At 41.2% G+C, this 18,769-nt stretch overlaps 1 protein-coding gene across 3 annotated transcripts in view; it reads right to left on the bottom strand.

Annotated features, from left to right (window-relative positions):
• LOC149309669 (copine-4) overlaps positions 1 to 18,769 on the bottom strand; it is a 216,566-nt gene that overhangs the window by 67,456 nt on the left and 130,341 nt on the right. For all 3 annotated transcript variants that reach the window (XM_089532811.1, XM_089532813.1, XM_089532812.1), the window contains exons 4-7: positions 16,433 to 16,504; positions 10,331 to 10,405; positions 5,777 to 5,860; positions 5,014 to 5,103 (exon numbers count right to left, since the gene is read on the bottom strand). In XM_089532811.1, the coding sequence (XP_089388937.1) occupies positions 5,014 to 5,103; positions 5,777 to 5,860; positions 10,331 to 10,405; positions 16,433 to 16,504 (321 nt within the window). The remainder of the gene's footprint in view (positions 1 to 5,013; positions 5,104 to 5,776; positions 5,861 to 10,330; positions 10,406 to 16,432; positions 16,505 to 18,769) is intronic.

Genomic DNA, 18,769 nt, shown 5'->3' with positions numbered 1-18,769 from the left:
TCCTCAAGAATCCCTCTCTGTCTTTGTTCATCTTTATTTCAGATATCTCCCCCAATGTGTCTTCTCATTTCTGAGCATCTACCCCCTTCTCTCTGAAGTTACAGGGAAGGGCAGTTATTGGATCCATGCCATGAGGGACAGCAAATCCAAACTGGATTTTGCTAGTGTTCCTCCAAGTTCAGAAAGAGATCAGCCTCAGGGATATGGTCTCATTTAACTTGGGGCAGTTGCCAAAGTAACCACAGTGTATTCACCACTCAGCCTTAGCTATGGCTGCATCTACACTGCAGAATTACAGTGCACTTTGGCACCACTTTAACTGCCATGGCTCAATGCAATGGAATTCTGGGAATTGTACTTTGGTGAGATATTTAGTCTTCACTGTCAGAGAGCTCTGGTACCTCACCAAGCTAAAGATCCCAGTATTCCACAGAACGGAGCCATGACAGTAAAAGAGGTAAAAGGTAAAGGTATTCCCCATTGTCACATTTGTGTCTGACCATAGGGGGTGGTGTTCATCTCCATTACTAAGATGAAGAGCCAGCGTTGTCAGAGACTATTCTGTGATCATGTGGCCAGCATGACTGCACAGAATGCTGTCTATCTTCCCACTGGAGTGGTACCTATTTATCTACTTGCATTTGCATGCTTTCAAACTGCTAGGGTGGCAGAAGCTGGGACTAGTGACGGGAGCTCCTGGCACCCGGGCCTTGAACCGCCAACTTGCCGATCTTGCAATCAACAGAATCAGCGTCTTAACCACCACATCCCAAAAGAGGTGCCAAACTGCATTAATTCTGAAGTGTGGCAGCAGCCTAGGTGGCCTTATCTAGAGACTGATTACATTGTTGATAACTGCCATACTTACTTCACCATTGCCTGTAACCGCTACAACTACAAGAGGCCAGTCATACAGCCATGTTTGTCCACTTCTAGGGGGCTTCTTTTAAAGGGGGCAGGGTATCTTTCAAAAATGGCCGGGAAGGCACACTTTACCTACCCCAACTAAATATATCACACGAAGCCACAAAGGTATCTGAGGTAGAAGCATTCTAATTTTTATGTGGGAAACTATCCTAATATGGTCACTTTAAAAAAACTGGGGTTTTTCTTCTTCATGTGTCCAAAGTATACATGATTCAGAAACTACATTTGGAATCCCACAGCCTTTTCAAAGGTTCACAGTCTCAGCATCTGGGAAATCCAATGTCAATCATTTTATTTACTTCCTGGAGTTTCTGTCCATGTACTGCAGTTTCTTCATTGTCAAGAGGCTGTAACTGCCATGTTTTGGAAACACTGTGGGCCTGTGGCAATGAACTGAAGAAAAAAGATACTGTCAGGCTGAAAGTACATGTTAGTCTGCAAAAGTCACCCAAGCAGAGAGCGAGAGAGCGCGCAAGCGTGATGTCTCAGAATGCCCTCATCCTGCCATGGGTAGTAGCTATTCCATGCTTCACACTGCCTTCAAACTGCCAGTGCTTGAAAACAGAACAGTCCTTTGAGAGCCAGGGTTATTCTGCAGTTGTTTTATCTCTTTGATTCAACCTCTCCAGAGAAATGCAAGCTATTAGAACCATTAATAGACACCACTTACACAGTCCTTTCATCTTCAAAGTAATTTAGATGCATACTAATTGACCCAAATCCATTGTAGTAATTAATCTGACCCATCATTTGCAATGCATATGGGAGTTTTAATAACAATTTTCATGACATAAGGGGCAGGTTTTTCCCCCTCACTGGAATAGATAGGAATTTGGGCCGTCCAACTGAAGGAGATTTCCATTTAGCCCAGAGGTGGGAATCATGCCCTTCCAGATTAACTGGATTGCAATTCCCAGCATTCCTCAACATTGGATAAGCTGTTTTAGGCTGCTGGGACTTGCTGTCCAACAACATCTGGGGTCTGCATGATTCCCACATATGTTCTACTTTTTGATTCACTGTGCATCTCTTCTTTTGTTCATAAATTAAAGCTTGGTGGGAAGGTATGGGCTACAAGGATGTTTTCTGCTTGGATTAGATGAAAAGATCTCCACATTTAACAATAACTAATTTTCATGTGAAAAGAAAGACAAGGATCCATATATTTTGGCATAACTGCTCATCCAGTACAGTTCCTCTTGGGCTACCTACAAATTCAATGTGAATTCCAAAGAACTCAAGTGAAGAGAAGGGATCTCTCATAACTTCCTGCACATTGGAGTTCACAGAAAAAGTCTCTCTGCATACACAAGGTAAATCCCAGATCAGAAGACTGTTGTTGAAAACTGCATAGTTTTCACAGATATTCTCATATTGGGGAAAAATTGAGTTAACAATTAATTAATAATTTAACTCACCAGCTGGAATAAAGTTGTTCATCCCTGTAACTTGTGCTGGGCAGACTCTATGGCCAGTTCAGATTTGTGGAAGCCCAAACAAAGGGAAGAACTAGATTTGTCACCAGACACTGTTGTTATCAATATACAGTTGACCCTCTACATTTTCAGGTTTAACATTCACAGATTTGATTACTCACAGCAGGTAGCTGGCTGAGTGAGCAGGTGAATGGGGAAGGCAGGGGAGGCCCCCACCATCGCCCTCCCACACTGGGTGACACCAGGCCTGTGGCACCACTGGCCATACATATTTGAGTTTTCCCACTTTTGTGAAGGTTTTGAGCACCTAACCCCCAAGAATGTGGAAGGCAGACTGTAGTATGATGATGTGTTCTTAACTTTACATTTCAGGTATACCTCAGTTAATGAAGTAAATGTGTTCCTGGGCATGACTTCTTTAACAGAAAATTTGGTACCAGAGGGAAAAATGACATTGAAAGAATAGGGATAGGTTACTGAACCACAAAAAGAAGAGTAGCTCCAACATGTTACGGCAATTGTTTTCCCTGAAAGCAATGTTCCTATGTGAAATGAAACAACTAGGTCAGGTCAACCTTGCATCAGTAAAGAAAAACCTCTTAAACCTTCTAGAGACCCCTTGAAAAATTTGTTGAAAATGCCTCCAAAGCATTCTTCTCCCCCTTCTTTCACTAGCCTTCACTTTTCTTATGATTTCAAGTTTGATGGTGAAATTTAGAGATATGTGCTTTTTCAATATACTGAGGTAGCGGGAGATGATGAAGCAGGTTTATTGGCTCTCCTTTTTCTCTGATTTGCTGTTCAAGCATATTCAGTAAGGGATTTTGGAGGCAGCTGCTGCTTACCTTGCCTGTTGTATGCAGGCATAATTGGCTAGATTAGGATCAGCTAAAGTAGAATATCACTCTTACCCAGCTAAAGCTTGATTGCATTGTTAACTGTGAACATACTTCTGCAAATTGACACTAAAAGTATGTGTTTTTGCAGCCCTTCATCACCATCTTCCTAATGCAGATGCTGCTAAGAAAAACTTCTAGTTAGAAAGAAGATTAGAAGGGGGGAGGGGTGGGAAGAACTAGGAGGCCATAAAAAGATTTTGTAAAAAGTGGCTTCTTTGTCAGAGGCTTTGTGATTTATGATTCATGCTCTTTTAGCTATATGGTCTTTGCTACTACTTATATGGCAATGTATGTGGCCCATTTTCATTTTATTTTTACAGTTGTACATGACCACTGAGGAAGACACATATGTCGAAACGCGTTTGGTCAACATTTATTATTTTGTAATGGACATACTGTATTATCCGTTTTAATTTGTTAGTCACTGTGCACTCTCTAACCTGTTGTATACCCTTTAATCTCATTCTGTGAGGCACAAATGAACTGATATTTCATGTACTGTATATGTTCCCAAGGGATTTGCAGTTTTCTGGCCCAGTACTGATTGTTCATTTTACGTTTATGTCTGTAGGGCGTGGCCCACAGGCTTGAATTACCTTTTATAGATCGCATGCCTTGTATTTTAACATTTTTTAAAATACATTCATTGCATTTGAGTGCAACACACTGTTTAAATAAAATTGCCGAGTGTCCATCTCCCCTAAACTTTTTGCTCATTCACCTATAGGTGGAGAGGGGACATGTGTTCCACTTTACAGATGAAGGCTAGCTGCAGGCCTAACAGACGACTCTTCTCTGTTTGAAGCATTGACTGCTGTCCAGTACAACTCTGGTTCAAAGATAAAGAACCTTAAGCAGGAAGAGCAGGAGCCTTGAAATTGCTTGTCAGCAATTAGGACCTGGACAGGAGACTGAGCAGTAAGTACATAGGCTGTCTGGTCCATGCCTTCCACACTGTGGTAAGATATATTAGATTTCTATTTTAACTAAAGGAATTATTCCTAAGTATGCACATATACATATCAGGATATTAACATTTTATGGAAATCTGTGTCTTTTTGTCTCTCTTTTTATAACCTGTACATGGTCATACAACTTATAGGAAAAGAGGCTGGAACTTGTTGTTTTTAGCTGCCCTTGAGTCGGTTCTGATTCATGGCGCCCCTGTGGATGAGACATCGCCAAGAATCCCTATCTTCCACTGCCTCACCCAGATCCTGCAAGCCCTTGCCCATAACCCGCCTGATTGAGTCTATCCATCTGGTTTGTGGTCTTCCTCTCTTTCTTCTACTCTCTGCCTTTCCTGGCATTATTGTTTTTTCTAGTTACCCACGTCTTCTCATTATGTGGCCAAAGTAAGATAGGCCTGTTACAGACTGCCAAAATAAAGCTTCGGGTCTCTTTGGAGGTATGCTATTTAAATGATGCATGGGTCCTAAGAGTCCGGAGGTCACGCCAAAGCCACACTCCATTCCTAAGCACTGGAGTGCAGCTTTGGTGCAGCCTCCGGATTCTTAGGATGCATGCATAATTTAAATAGTATACCTCCAAAGAGACAGGAAGCAGCTTTATTTGGGCAGTCTGTAACAGGCCATAGTCTCAACTTGATCATCTTAGCTTCCAAGGGGAGCTCAGGTCTGATCTGTTCAAGAACCCGTTTTATTTATCGCTATTTTAAAAACAGTGATTTTAAATATAAGAATATACAATACTTATAAATGCAAAATCTCATGTTCACAGAGATCACCAACCTTTAGTCTTCGATCCTGGTCTCCACTGCAGAGTGAATTTACAGACACCTTAAATGACTTCCAGGCTGGATTTAAATTATTCATCACCACCTAGGAAAGAAAAGAAAGAAAACATAAACATAATTCAAAATCAACATGCTAACAATAATAATGGTATACAAATAACTAACAATAATAAGGTTATACAAATGAAGCCCTATTATAAAGTTTTTCACAAGTGAGTAGGGGAGAGCACACTGTCCGTAATAATAGTGGCATATTTTTGTTGCTGTGTTTGGGTAAGTATATATTCAACTAAGTCAGTTCATTTAATATAATTTGAGTGTGCCTCTTGTTAAGGAATGACTTTGACATACTGAGCATTTATTTTTGTAATTAGGCCCCTTTCTATGGCCCATTATCGTTAATGGGGGTCTTTTTGCCTTGAGGTTCAATGAGTCCAAAAACAAAGAAAACAAAATGGAATTAATAAAAAGTGTGTCTAGCCAATATGGCATAGGGATTTTGAATGCTGGATTATGACCCTGGAGACCAGGGTTCCATTCCCAGATTGGCCATGAAACCCACTAGGTGACCTTAGGAAGTCGCACTTTCTCAGTCTTAGAGGAAGGCAATGGCAAACCTCCTCTGAACAAACCTTGCCAAGAAACCCCTATGATATGTTCACCTCAGGGTCACCATAAGTCAGAAATGACTTGAAGGCACACAACATCTGTCTGTCACAGATGTAACCAACTGAGTTCAAAACTGGTTCATAGCTTACCTCAGTCCTGTGAACAAGCTGTTGAGTGGCATCGTCATTCATCCGGAAAATTTCCAGAAATGGGTCAGATTTGCTGAAGAAATCCTGAAATCAAAACATAAAGAACTTCATTTGTAAGGATTATTAGATATTATCCACACAGGCCCAAACACATGGGCCAAAAGTATCGGCTATTGCCTGATTTGGAGACATGGCATTTAGACAACGCATGCCCTAAAGTGGCCAGAAGCCATGCACTCTGATCCAAAGGATAGGATCAAAAAGGAGGCATTTTAATCCAGCTCCTGTGGCACGCAGCTTGGGATCACAGGCCATGGCCCACTTTGGAAACAGGCTGTGTAGTCGCCACAGTCCTGGCCCAATTGTGGCTGGAGCAGCTGGAGACCACTTCTTCTTGGCTGTCTGCTTCAGCACAATATCTCTGTTCTTCTACTATTGCTGGTGCCACATTTTCAAAACAGCAATAACTGATAGGGTTGAGAATCAGGACGCAGCTATTAAGTTTGTGCTCTACCTAAATACCAAATTAAAGTTTTGATTTCAGTTAACATATCCACACATTTCTCTATAAAAATAATATATTGTCCGCATTCATAAATTGCATGATGCACACACTACCATCTTTATGAAAGCTGAGGCCTCAAAATACAGGATTTTTTGACATCTTGTTCAGTTTATGTGAAGTAAAAAATGTCTAACTCAAATAGGGCAAATGCATTATAATAAGGGACACCTGCCAGTCTGATGATGGACAACCATTCTAGACCACAAATAAAGGACATCCCTTATAATAAGGGACCTTGCAACCCTATTTACTGGGGGAAAATATATATTCATGACTGGCCTGAATGGAGTCAGTGCATGGATACAGTCTACTAGCATGTAGTTGAAGCATAGACTCCTTGACTTCTATAGAGCTTCTTCCAAAACAAAGTAGGGGCTTCAATGGATTTAAAAGCTATAATGGTAACTGTCTACCTGCCATAGCATCATTTCTTCCAGATTTTGAAGTACATTTGTGGAAACAAAGGAACATTGACTGGTGGCGCACCTGCTCCTTTGTATTTCAAGATGCCTTATTTTGGCATGACCAGAAGACCATAAGATAAAGTTAACAAGTCCACTATAATTTCTTGCTGTGTTTTGCTTTTTAAAACATGTGCCTAAATTTAGCTGCTTAAACTCACCTCCAAGAAGTTAAATAGGTTTTCAAAACAGGCCAAGAACAAAAAGTTCTTTCCCAAACTCACCTTTCAAATGAGAAACAAAACCAAGGTCCTGAATGTTTTGAGTGATTAAAGATCCACAACTTAGGGATGCTATTAACCTTTACACCTTAGTTAAATTACAAATCCATTACACTCTGCCAACCTAAATATTTCTGGCAGTTTTAATTTGATTAGCTACTCCTAATCACATACAACCTATGCAGGCAAATGCTGTCTGTATTCATAATTTTTCCCATGTGAGCAGAACTCATTTTCCCTCCCAATGGTTCTGGCTTCCACAACTGCAAGCTCTCTTTAGCTGCAAGGCTCAAGCCAGTATGTGTGAAACCCCAGCCAGTATGGTTCCACTGATCCACTGAAATGAGGCAGTGACTGTTCACAGGCTTAAGCCAGGAGTGAGAGTATTGTGGCCCTTCAGGTGTTTTTGAAATGCACGTCCCAGCAGCCCTAACCAGAATTAATGCAGTTTGCTACTGTCATGGCTGCAATCCTATGGAGTCCTGGGACTAGTAGTTTGTTATGGTACTAGGGCTCTCTGATACAGGTGGCTAAATCTCTTACAAATCTACAAATCCCAGAATTCCATAGCACTGAGCCATGTCAAACTGCTTTAATTCTACAGTGTAGACACTGCCATAGTCATTGGGCAGAAATGCTGGGAGCTGTAGTCTAACATTTATATCTGGAGGCCTACCTTGTTAAGTAGACACATACCACCAATGGCACAATTTCTGCAGGTACCTCTGTGCTCACTACAGGTTTGATGGGAATCTTAGTAACATGGTCTCTGGTACTTTCCACCCTGTATTTCAGCAACCCATGTGGGCTTGCTTAGTGAGAGTGGTGAGCAACAGCAATAGCAGTGCTCTTCCAAAAGCCACCATTTAAATATTTTGCAGTGTCCCCAACATAGCATTGCTCCAGTGATTTATGGGACATTAAAACTTTCTCTATATACTCTGTTAGGATGGACAATTGCCAGGGCTTCTGAGAGTGGACACCAGTGAATTTTTTTGGGGGGTGGGGTGCCCTGGAGGTTTGGTCATTACCTGAAGTTCCTTTCAGCCTTTGTGGGGGTGGGCATAGAGTCACTGCCACTCACAACCATCAGTTTTCCCTCAGCCACCTGCCTGACTTCACTCTTTGACCTGCACCCCCTCCATGTCATGTGCTTTTTGGCATCAAATCCAGGTTAGCCAGCAGATGTTCAGGAGCTGCCTTCAGAATCCAACGAGTTGGCAAAGAGGGAGCTGCTTGCCGGGGTTGTGGTGCTGGAGGCAGTGCTCTTCCTCCTATGGGCAGTTGAGGCTACAGTGAATTCATCACCTCTGGGTCCTTGGGTTTCCATTTGCCACCACTGAGGTCTTGCATTCTACCTGTGGCTTCTCGTTCAGCCCACCCATCTCATTCCCTTCATTCCACTTGCTGGCACTGGTTCACCCCTTTGCTCACTTGCAGGTCCCTTTCCCTCATTCAGCCTCAGCCCTGATCTCTCTTGAAGCAAGGTCAGAGTGGCTAAAAATCTTTACTATTTTATAATGCAGAATTCTGTACATCATTATTATTTTCTTTGAAATTTACTTGTTGTATAATGGATGTCAAAGACAATCAACATATAGCAAAATTACTGAGAAAGACAAAAACAGAACCTAACAGACCCAGGTAATTTGTATTGGCATCTCTGAAGGAGTTGTACAGACTACCAAAATGCAAAACAACAAAACCATGCTAAACAGAACTGGAAGTTGCTAGAAGTCCACCTTGTTTTTATAGGTGGCCAGAAATCCACCATTAAAAAACATTAAATAGTTCACCCCAATTTAATTTATTTAAAAGGTGAATTGCCATTCCTGGGCGCTTCCTGGGGTATTATATCTTTTTGCCAAAAAAAGGATGGCAAAGGGAATCTCAAGAAGGTTAGGACTGGAAAAACAGTCTTTGTAAATGGTATGCAGCTGCTACACTTTGCTCGCCCCGTAACAGGACAGAGCCTAGGAGAAATAAGGATATGATCTGTGTTTATCCATTTCCCAGAATTCTGCCACACTTAAGTACCAAACTAGCATGACTAAGAAACAGAACTCAGATAGAGAGGCAGAGCTAAGATGATACAATCAGTTTAATTCTCAAAGACTTCTGACTATGGAGAAGGTTCAGCTGACAAGCTGACCAGATGAAATGATGCTGGGAGTGACAATTGGCCCATCAGCTTTCAAATAAAGTAATTGATTTGGACTGGTGGTCTCCTACCTGGCAGCAGATGGTTCAGCCTCCACCGACACAGCTTAGCTGGCATCTTGTCAGTGACTTACACATGTGTAAATGAGCTTATGTGCCCAAAAGTCACCCTTTTGAGTGCAGGGGCCAATTCTCTTGCCTCTTACTGCATAGTGGCTGTCAAGCCTAGGGAGGGACCCTTGTTACCTTTGCATACTGGTTGAGAGGGAAGTAAAGAGGGATATGATTTAGACTAAAAAGATCTGGCTGCTCTCGGCTCCCAGGAAAAGGAAAAGGCAGGTCCACTCCATTTGAGAATGTACCCTTATCTGTCACCAAGCTGAGATCAGCTGCTTCTCCATAGTCTGAATTGCTTCTCTCCTCCCTCCCCAACAGTAAGCAACAGTAGCATATGCCCCTCTTGGGGCTTGATGCATACCTGGAAATGTAATGATACAGAACTATGTATGTGAAGCTCCATACAGATGTAAAATTTCAGCCATTGTGTGTGTCTGAGCTTCCAAGAATCCTTGTAAAAGTTTACAGTGATGTCCATTTTAATAGTACAGTGCAGTTGTCAAACTCAAGAGCAAATAAGTATGTTTTTTGGGGAAAGGCCTTTTTCTTAATTGGGGTTTGGGGTTGAATAGACAAAAAGTTTTGTCAAGCACACACGATGAGCACAAAATTTCCAGATGCCTCCAGTGTTTAACTAGGAAAATCTTCAAGAAAAACAACAACAACCCGCTCTCAAAAATTACTTCCCAAGAGTTCCTCAATTTATATTTCAAGATGCCAACCTTGAATGTTATGTCTTTGATGGCTTGTAAAAGTAGACTGATGTGATTGGTGGCATTTTAAATACATGAGGTCTCAGCATAATTAAATTGTCTTGGTCTTAATTGCATTCCTTTGAGACTTTTTTCTAATTACTATGCAACTTGAGGAAAGCCTCATTATGAGCATTGATCTGAAATTTCAGTTATATTTAATAACATCGCCGTTCCGAAAATAGCTGCCGGAGGGGAATGTCTTATTAAATCAGACTAAATCACATTTGTTGCATTCTTATGTCTTTCGGTAAAGTTAACGTCAAATACTGGCTTACCTTGTCATCTAATTTCCGTGCACTGAAGGAAAGTTCAACATAGTCATCATTGCCAGATAACTCCTCAGCAATCACCTAAGTGAAGGGGAAAAAAATTAAACAGTTCTGTTTAAGTGGATGGGAAAAATGCAATCTGGAACTGTGCCATTTACTAATGTGCAGGCACAGAGATGCTAGAATAGGAAGCTGAAATGTGACAGTTCTGTTGCCAAAAACAACACACAAATACCAATATAATTTAAAGCAGGGATATCCAATATCTGTCCTCTTGGGCGCCACTGTTTCCCAGACAGTGCTCTGGCCCAGCAGAAGTTAATTCTCACAGAAGTTGACATCCTCACTTATTCAGGCCCTGTAATAAATTGGGCATCCTCTAGCACTAAAGGCTTTAGAGTGGTAGGACACATGCAAGGCCTCTGAGAGAAGTGTCAGAAGACTGCTTTGGGGCCTGAAGAAAGGGGGCATCTCTGAAAAGTGTGGATTTAAGGTCCAAAAGGAACTTAAATCCTCCATTACATCTTCTCCATAAAGACAATGGTATAACATCAGATTTTAAAGTTGTAGTTTTTTCTTCTTTATAGAAAAATATGATTATGCTAAAATAGACAGCTTCTGGTGTATGATTATCATAAATGAACATCCTGGCTAGTCTCTGGCTAAATATGACCATTGGTAAACTTTCATAAATGCTTTATTCCTTGTACGCCAGAATGACCAGATTACAATATACTTTACATCTCATACAAAGCAACGATAAGCCTAATTAGCTAATGAAATGAGCTTTTCTGCCTTTTTTATTTGCAAAATGTATAACAATACTATCAAAATCAAATTCACTGGCAATGCTTGATTCAATACACAGTTTTGTTAAATCAACAAGTCAGCTTTGAGACACAGTAGACTTTAAAACACTGTTGATATGTTTGTGTTTGCTAAAATATCTTTCTGCTGATACTACTGTCACTGGAATTGGCAGCAATATTCTCAAACATTTGGAAATATCTAACAAAGTTTGTAGTCACTAAATTTTGAGAGTGTGGGCTGTCAGACTTTCAAAGGCCCCTCCTTGGTTCTCCAGGCCCTGGACCAGCCCTCATAGGACATGCGCCCTCAGAACTATAGCTAAAACATTATATACAATAGGGTTCAAGGCTGTCCTTAGGCATTTTGATGTCTGAAGCAAAGGACAAGAAGTTGCACCCCTCAAGTCCACATACTACAGTCAAACTTAGCCGATTCCTGTTTCAACACTGTGAACAGGATAACTTCCTCCATCATACCTGAGGGCAGAATGGGAATGCCAGGGTGAGGTGTCAGGGGAATGGCAACCCCTGTAAGATCTGTGGCCAGAGAAAGCTGCATCATTGCAGCTAATGGAGAAGCCAGCCCTAACAGGAATGGGCAACATGTAGCTCTCCAGATGTTGGACTGAAGCTCCCATCATGGGTCTAATGGGAGCTGCAGTTCAACCTGTGAAAGATCTCATGTCTCCCAGACTTGAGGTACAATATCCAAACAAATACTCACATACACAATGTGAAACCACCACCACCCCCAACACAATTTATAATTGGTGAGGCTATTTTTAAAACTTTAATTAAAATTTGGAAGGGGCATAAGGAACCAGATAAAATGGTGATGGAAGCTACATATGGTCCATCAATTGCCAGGTAGCTTTGGACATATCATCTGCTTGGCTAAAGGGGTTGTTCTCACTAGGTGAAACCCCGCGTTCTGAATCGAATCCAAGGAGTGGCGTTCCTATTAGGATCCGATTTAAACCTAGAACGGTTCTAGAGCAACCCGCAATCGTCCCCACTACAAATCGAATTGTAGAGCGGAATAAAATTTTGAATCGAGTTTTCCTCATTTAACGCGTGTTAAAAAAACACTAGGGTCCGACCTACGTTTTTCCATTGATTCGATTTAGGAACCGGAGCATTTAAATAGGAACGACAGCCTTTGAAATTGCGTTAGATGAATGGGAGGAGCGGAGTGCGATGGGGCTGTCCTTGGGGGAGTTGCCCTTTCTGTCCCCAACCGTCTGGCTGTCGCCATTTTTGCTTCCCTCACCCCTTTGTCCGCTGTGGTCTTTCAATAAGAGATAAGGATTATTTTTATTTTTTATTTTAATGGTTTACAGGTGCTTAATCTCTTCAGCGCTTTAAGCGCCTGAAGTCCCGGCTGCTCAAGGCTTCCCCCGGTGGATTGCAACCTCCCCTCTGTGTGGGGAGAGCCCATTTCTAACGGAGGAGAGGCAGGGAAGGGATGGCTCCTCGCGAGGAGACATCTGATCTTGCCCAGGCAGGGAAGGGCTCTAATCAATGGGGGGGGGGGGGGATAGAGCCTTTCTCTCTCCCTTTCTCAAATGGAATCTGCCTTCTCCTCCAACCCTGGAAAGAGAATCTTTGGGAAGAGTGCTCCCTCCCAGCTTTTCCAGCAGCCTCTCCCATTGATCTCTGTGCTCTCTGAAGGGATTCTCCCTGGCTGTCTTGGGAGACAGGATGCTGCCCTCCAAAACCTATCCCATAGTTCCTCTGGAAAGAGCTTCGCTTTGCCAGAAGCCTCTCCCATTGATCTCTGTGCTCTCTGAAGGGATTCTCCCTGGCTGTCTTTTGGGAGACATGAAGAGGGGATGCTGTCATGCAAAACCTATCCCATAGTTCCTCTGGAAAGAGCTTGGGTTTCCTAAATTCGCTTTCCTAAATTCGCTAAATTCACAAACAGTCAATGAAATGGAAACGATGCCAAAAGATAAATCGCTTCCAAATATTCCGGATTAACGTTACGTCATTCTGACGTACTATTGATTGACAGCTCCAAATAAGGTATGGAGGAGAAGAATCGCTTTATTTAAACACCGATTTCATGCCAAGTAGGAACGCTTGCAGGTAAAAACTTCGATTTAAATAACCAGATGGGAACGATGAACAAAGCGATTCGGATAGCGGGATAAGAACAGTGTTATTTTGAATCGATTTTATTAAAAACGTATTTTAAATCGTTTCAAATCTTAAGTGGGAACAACCCCCAAGGCACATAAATTAGGAATGTGGCCAGTAAGTACATCCTGTTTCCCCTCCATCCATTCAGGGATAATCTGACTCCTGAAGAATAAAAAGAAATGGCCCTGGAATCAACCACCAGTGGATAACAAGGGCCTACTGAAAATGCTCCTAATCAACAAGAAGTAAAATAAAATCTAAAAGTCCCTTCTGGTCACTGCTGAGTGCACTGGTATGAGAGTCAGGGAAGGTGAAAATGTTGGTCTAACCATTAGAGTTCACTCAGCCCCCAATAACAGATTCATTATGGACGCAATTAGTCTTGGAGATAATTCATGTTGCCTCTCAGTAGCTGTTTTTCAATGCCTGGGCCAAGAAGAAGTGATTCTGAAGAGAAATCAACTCGGTTCAGCAGGATGCAGCAAAAGGACCCATTCTTCCTCTTTGGAGCACAGAAATGTGCAAAGTACATGCCAAAGATGTGGATTCAATGAAAAAATTCAGAATTAAAGTTTGCTATTTTCTATCTTTTGTGTGTATTTCCATTTTCTTCAGTTCCACAATAACAATATTGCACACAACTTCAAGGTACATTCACTTGTTCTTCCTCCAATGTAGTATATACCATCCTATGCCAGCAATGCCCCTCCACACTCTACACTGGACAAACATGATAGTCTCTACCTAAGAGGATAAATGGATCCAAATTGAGCATTAGAAGTGGCAATACCCAAAAAGTAGTTGCCGAACATTTCAATCTCTCTGTACATTATGGGATTTAAAGGATACAGTCCTTGAACAAGGAAATTACAAAGGAAGACTGAAAAGAGGAACAGCTGGATTGAATTATAAAGTGCACCTGCATCATATGCGGGTGCCTTTTATGTGGCTTTCAATTTATGCTGAAAGCTGCGCGATGGAGTTGGAGTGGCGTGCGCCCCCCGCTCCGCATCATGCACGACCCCAATTGTTTTGCCTTACATGGAGGGGTCTGGAACGGATCCCCTGCGTAAGGCAAGGGCAAACTGTATTTACAAATTCCAATCAATTAGCAGAGGTATGAACAAAGACAATGGCTTCAGAGCGCACTACATGTATTAATATAAGAGTCTTAGCTACTGCACATGTAATAATAGGAATCTTCTAAAAGGTGCTGAATGCAAGGAAACCAACTGTTGGTTAAGCAGGTTTATTGCACTGACACGTAAATACTAAATGACCACTGTAAAGATCTGAGAGACATGTATCACTTTATATAGCCCTTTGAAAAATCAGGGCAAGGGTCATGATTTGCATATTTCTGGATCCTATTACATTCCATACCACTCCCACAAATGTGTTAACATGCTTTATATCCTAAGGCCTGGATACCACTTAGTGCATCTGAAGAAGTGTGTTTATATAATGCTAAAATAAAAACCAGTTCATCTTAAAGGTGCTGTTACATTCCTTTACCCCTTCCCTTGCCCTTCTTCCTTTTATTCAGTTCTACAGTGCCACTTATTTCCATTCATTTATTGTAGATAAATGTTGCTGAACATTTAACTGCTCTTCCTGTTCTAAATAAAAATGTTCTCTCAGGCTCACAGAACAGCTCATCCTATTTGTACAGTCGGCTTCAAATTAGCATGCTTCATTTATTTAGGTTATATATCCTTACATATCCCATTATAATTTCCAAGAGTTTTAATATGTTGCATTTTATGGCCACGTTATAATATTATAATACTGAGATTTTCTTATGTAATGAGAAACTAAAGAAATAACATAGTTCTCTAGGATGGCAGGTTTGCCAAAATACATAATTTAATGGTCGTTTACAGGTTTGATGAGCTATAAAATTCACCTGAGTAAAAACATATTTCACTAAGAGGTGTATAGTAAATGATGAGATCCAAGACAGATTTGCTTCTTTCTTGATTTTTACTTTTAAATGTGAAAATGCCACCTTGACCAAAGACCATCTGCTTGGAATGGCTAGTTAGTAACCAGAAAAGGGCATCTGAATCCAAAGTAATTGTAATGGGCTGCTTCCTCATTAAAGATTATATAACTGGGTCCAGATGTACTCATAAATAAAGCAGACTCACTGATGCAATTTAACAACATTCACGGGGGATCTGCTCCAAACCGCCCCACGAATGGGAAAAAACGTAAATATTAGCGTCCCATTGTTTTTAATGACCACACGCTCCTGTGCGTGGTTCCGCGGGCGCACCACAGGTACATGCACCATTTTGTCCCTCCTGGCTTCCTGTTCACAAAAATTCAAAACCACGAACGGAAGCCAGCGAATCTGGAGGGACATCTGTATATCTTTTCCATGGCAGTCACTAGTGTTTTTAATACGTAAAGGGCCTTTTTAAAGGGTAATCAACAAAGAATCATGTCATCTCTTTAATAGATTTATTACAGCATGAGCTTCCAGTGACTGCATGTTTTACAATTTTGAAAGTTCAGATTACTTTTATTGCCTGACCTCTTAACTTCAAACTGTAGGGGACATGCTTTGAAATGGCATACAGGGACACAGTACTTAGTTGCCTATTGAAATTATTGTAATATTTCAACTAAAGTTTGGAACAAAGTGCTCTTGATAATATTTAATATTCATGTTAAGAAAACTTACTTTCTTCCAAAGCATTGATTGTGAACCTCTGGCCCCAAGGTCTTATGTGGGTCATGTGGGTTCTATGTCTGTCCTGAAGGTTCTTCAGTTATCTCTTGAATGGAATTGAGCTTTGCTTTGCCATCAGTGCTTTGCTATCTGTGCTGTGCCAATGCCCTAATTGTTACGAATTGCATATGACTTCACCTACTTTGTTTTGGCACCATACTATGTCCTTAGACTCACCACCAGTGAAATGTGTTCCCCAAACCCTTTCCAAATTAGAATTTGCCCTTGGCCAAATTCTCACTCCTGCTTTAACAGGTGGAATGTGTCTTCTCTTATATATTGTCACTGTCAGTTATTAAGAAACATGAGGTACATGCCAGCAAACACTAAGCACTTGTAATTAAATGTTGATGGACAAAATGCAGTTTGCTGAAGTCTTCTAAGTTAAAAGGAAAGGAACAGCACTTCAGAGGGACCTACCGTTATGGATGATTTTCCCGCCGTGTTCCCATGTTTCAATAATGATTTTGAGAGTTTTCTCTGTGAAACAATCTGTACAAAAAGATAAAGGAAACATCAGAAAATGATAGGGAGTTCTAGGCTGGAGATGCAATTTTCATCAAAGGAACAGATCTATGTTTCTCATCAAATAATTAACTAAAACAGAGTAGTGGCGGCTGGTAGTGCTGGAGTCAGTGGGGTGGTGAATCCATTCCAGGTTTTAGTATGAATGTGTCATGGCAGGGAGGAGGAGTAAGGTTCAGCAGTTTGGACAGCTTCTTTACAGTTCAGTGTATAAAAACCCAAATGGATTTCACTGCACCTCAGCAAGTCAGCTCCACGTGGCCCCACAGTTTCTTAACAACACATGCTTAACTTTCCAGGTGGTATGGATATAGTTTCCTTGCAGACGCTAATGTCAAAGAACACAAATAATTGCTTATTTAGAGCAGGGCATCATTTTCAAAACAGTTTTGTTCCAAAATGGGATGGGGATGGACGATCTGGAGGAGGGACAAGTGATTTCACAAAACTACCCCCTACTTGCCATTTGCCTTCCATTCTCTGTTTTATGCTATAATTATTATCAATCATATTGCTGGGAGGTGACACTTTTCCTTTCTCTGTGTATAGAAATGGTGTGTGTGTGTTGACACAATGTGACCATTTCCCTGCAAATAGTAATTTAGAGTATTTAGAATGCAGAAAATAGTATTTCTAGCAAGAAAAAAGGTGTTTCTATGAGAAAATGCTATAATTGAGGACTTAGGGGCTGTACATATGGGCAGCTCAACATCGCCCCTTTGTGCCCTGCATAGAGGCTGCGGCAACTACATGCAGCAGCCTCCGGAGGGAGCAAAAAGAAGCCCTGAAAAGCCCTGGAAGGGGCTTCATAAGCGCCACAGCACAATGTCAAGATGCCCTTTCAGCACAGTGCCATTTGAGCGCTGCACTCAGCATGTGTCATCATGGTGTGCACTTTGCAGATGGGCATGCACCATAATGGTGGCCAGGTGGTGCAGTAAGGGCTTCGAGTGTGCAAACACTCAGCCCTCACTGCATATACAGGCCGGCACAAAGTGCCAGTCCGTACAGCCCCTTTGTTAATGCCCCCCCACAAATCACACCTGGTTGATTTGTGCAGAAAACAGCATTTTCTGTGCAGGAAACAGCTTTGGCCAAATAGAAAATAACATTCCACACAGAAAATATTGCTTGGGCAAAAAAATGAAAAATAAAAAAATTGCTGGTTTCTGTGCAAAACAACCTGGTGTGAATTGTGTACAAAATAAGTGCTGACTTGAGAAAAGGCTTCATTGCATAATTTTCAAATACTTTTTCACAGCAGGAACAAAATGAGTAAAATTACTTGTTGCTTCTTTCAAGAAGAAAATTAAAAAATAATTAAATCCTTATGTCTTTAATGTTTATGTAGAAGGGGGAATTTCAGCAGGTGATATTTGTTGTACAACCAGGTAGTAAGCACCATCTGCTGTAATTCACTCTTCCACACAATCACTGCTACAGGAGCCCCCTGCAGCTTTCAGTCTGGCAACCCTACTCAATGTCAGAAGACTGGGAATGAAGGGGAGGGCACAAGACCTGGGATCAACAGTGTTCCCCTAACTTCCCTTTTAACTCTCATATGCTCTTTGGAGAGTTTCTCTCTCATTCCAACCTACTGCACAGTTTTGTTGTAAGAATGAAATTTGATGGTGCCAACAAGTTTTTTCATAGAAAGGTGGAACAGATTGGTAATAAATAATACAGTGAAATATTCATAATGTGGAATTGGTTAAAAACATTGCAATAAATAAAGGAGAGCTTTCTCTTGGATTCACCATCTTCACAAGTGTGGCTGGCGAGGACTCAAGAAAGAGCCCTCTGATGGCTGCTCCCAGGCTGTGGAACTCCCTTCCATGGGAGGGCTGGTTGGACCTCCTCCTTGATCTCTTTCTGCCGGCAGCTGAAGACATTTTTATGGCTTTTGAACTTTGAATTCCAATTCTAATTATGGTAATGTAGTGTGTGTGTAAGCGGGGCGCTGTTTTAATCTTTTAATAAACCTTTTATTAAAATTATTTTAAAATATGTTTCAGTGCTTTAACTGTTTTAAAGCATGTCTTAATAATATTGATGTTTAATTCTTTTTTAACCTTTGTAAATTAATGCTTTAGTGGTATTTTAGTTGAATTACTGTAAACGACCTTCAACCCCACTTTTGGGTGAAAGGTGGGATATAAATCCAATAGATAGATAATAAATAAATAAATAGCTGTGAAAGAGTTATGGTATTTTGTTCACCACCTCTGTTCG

The sequence above is a fragment of the Sceloporus occidentalis genome, unplaced genomic scaffold (genome assembly GCF_023333645.1).
Source record: "Sceloporus occidentalis isolate IW3139 unplaced genomic scaffold, rSceOcc1.0.p SCAF_7, whole genome shotgun sequence".
Classification (NCBI taxonomy): domain Eukaryota; kingdom Metazoa; phylum Chordata; class Lepidosauria; order Squamata; family Phrynosomatidae; genus Sceloporus; species Sceloporus occidentalis.
This window is presented reverse-complemented; position numbering and strand designations above follow the sequence as displayed.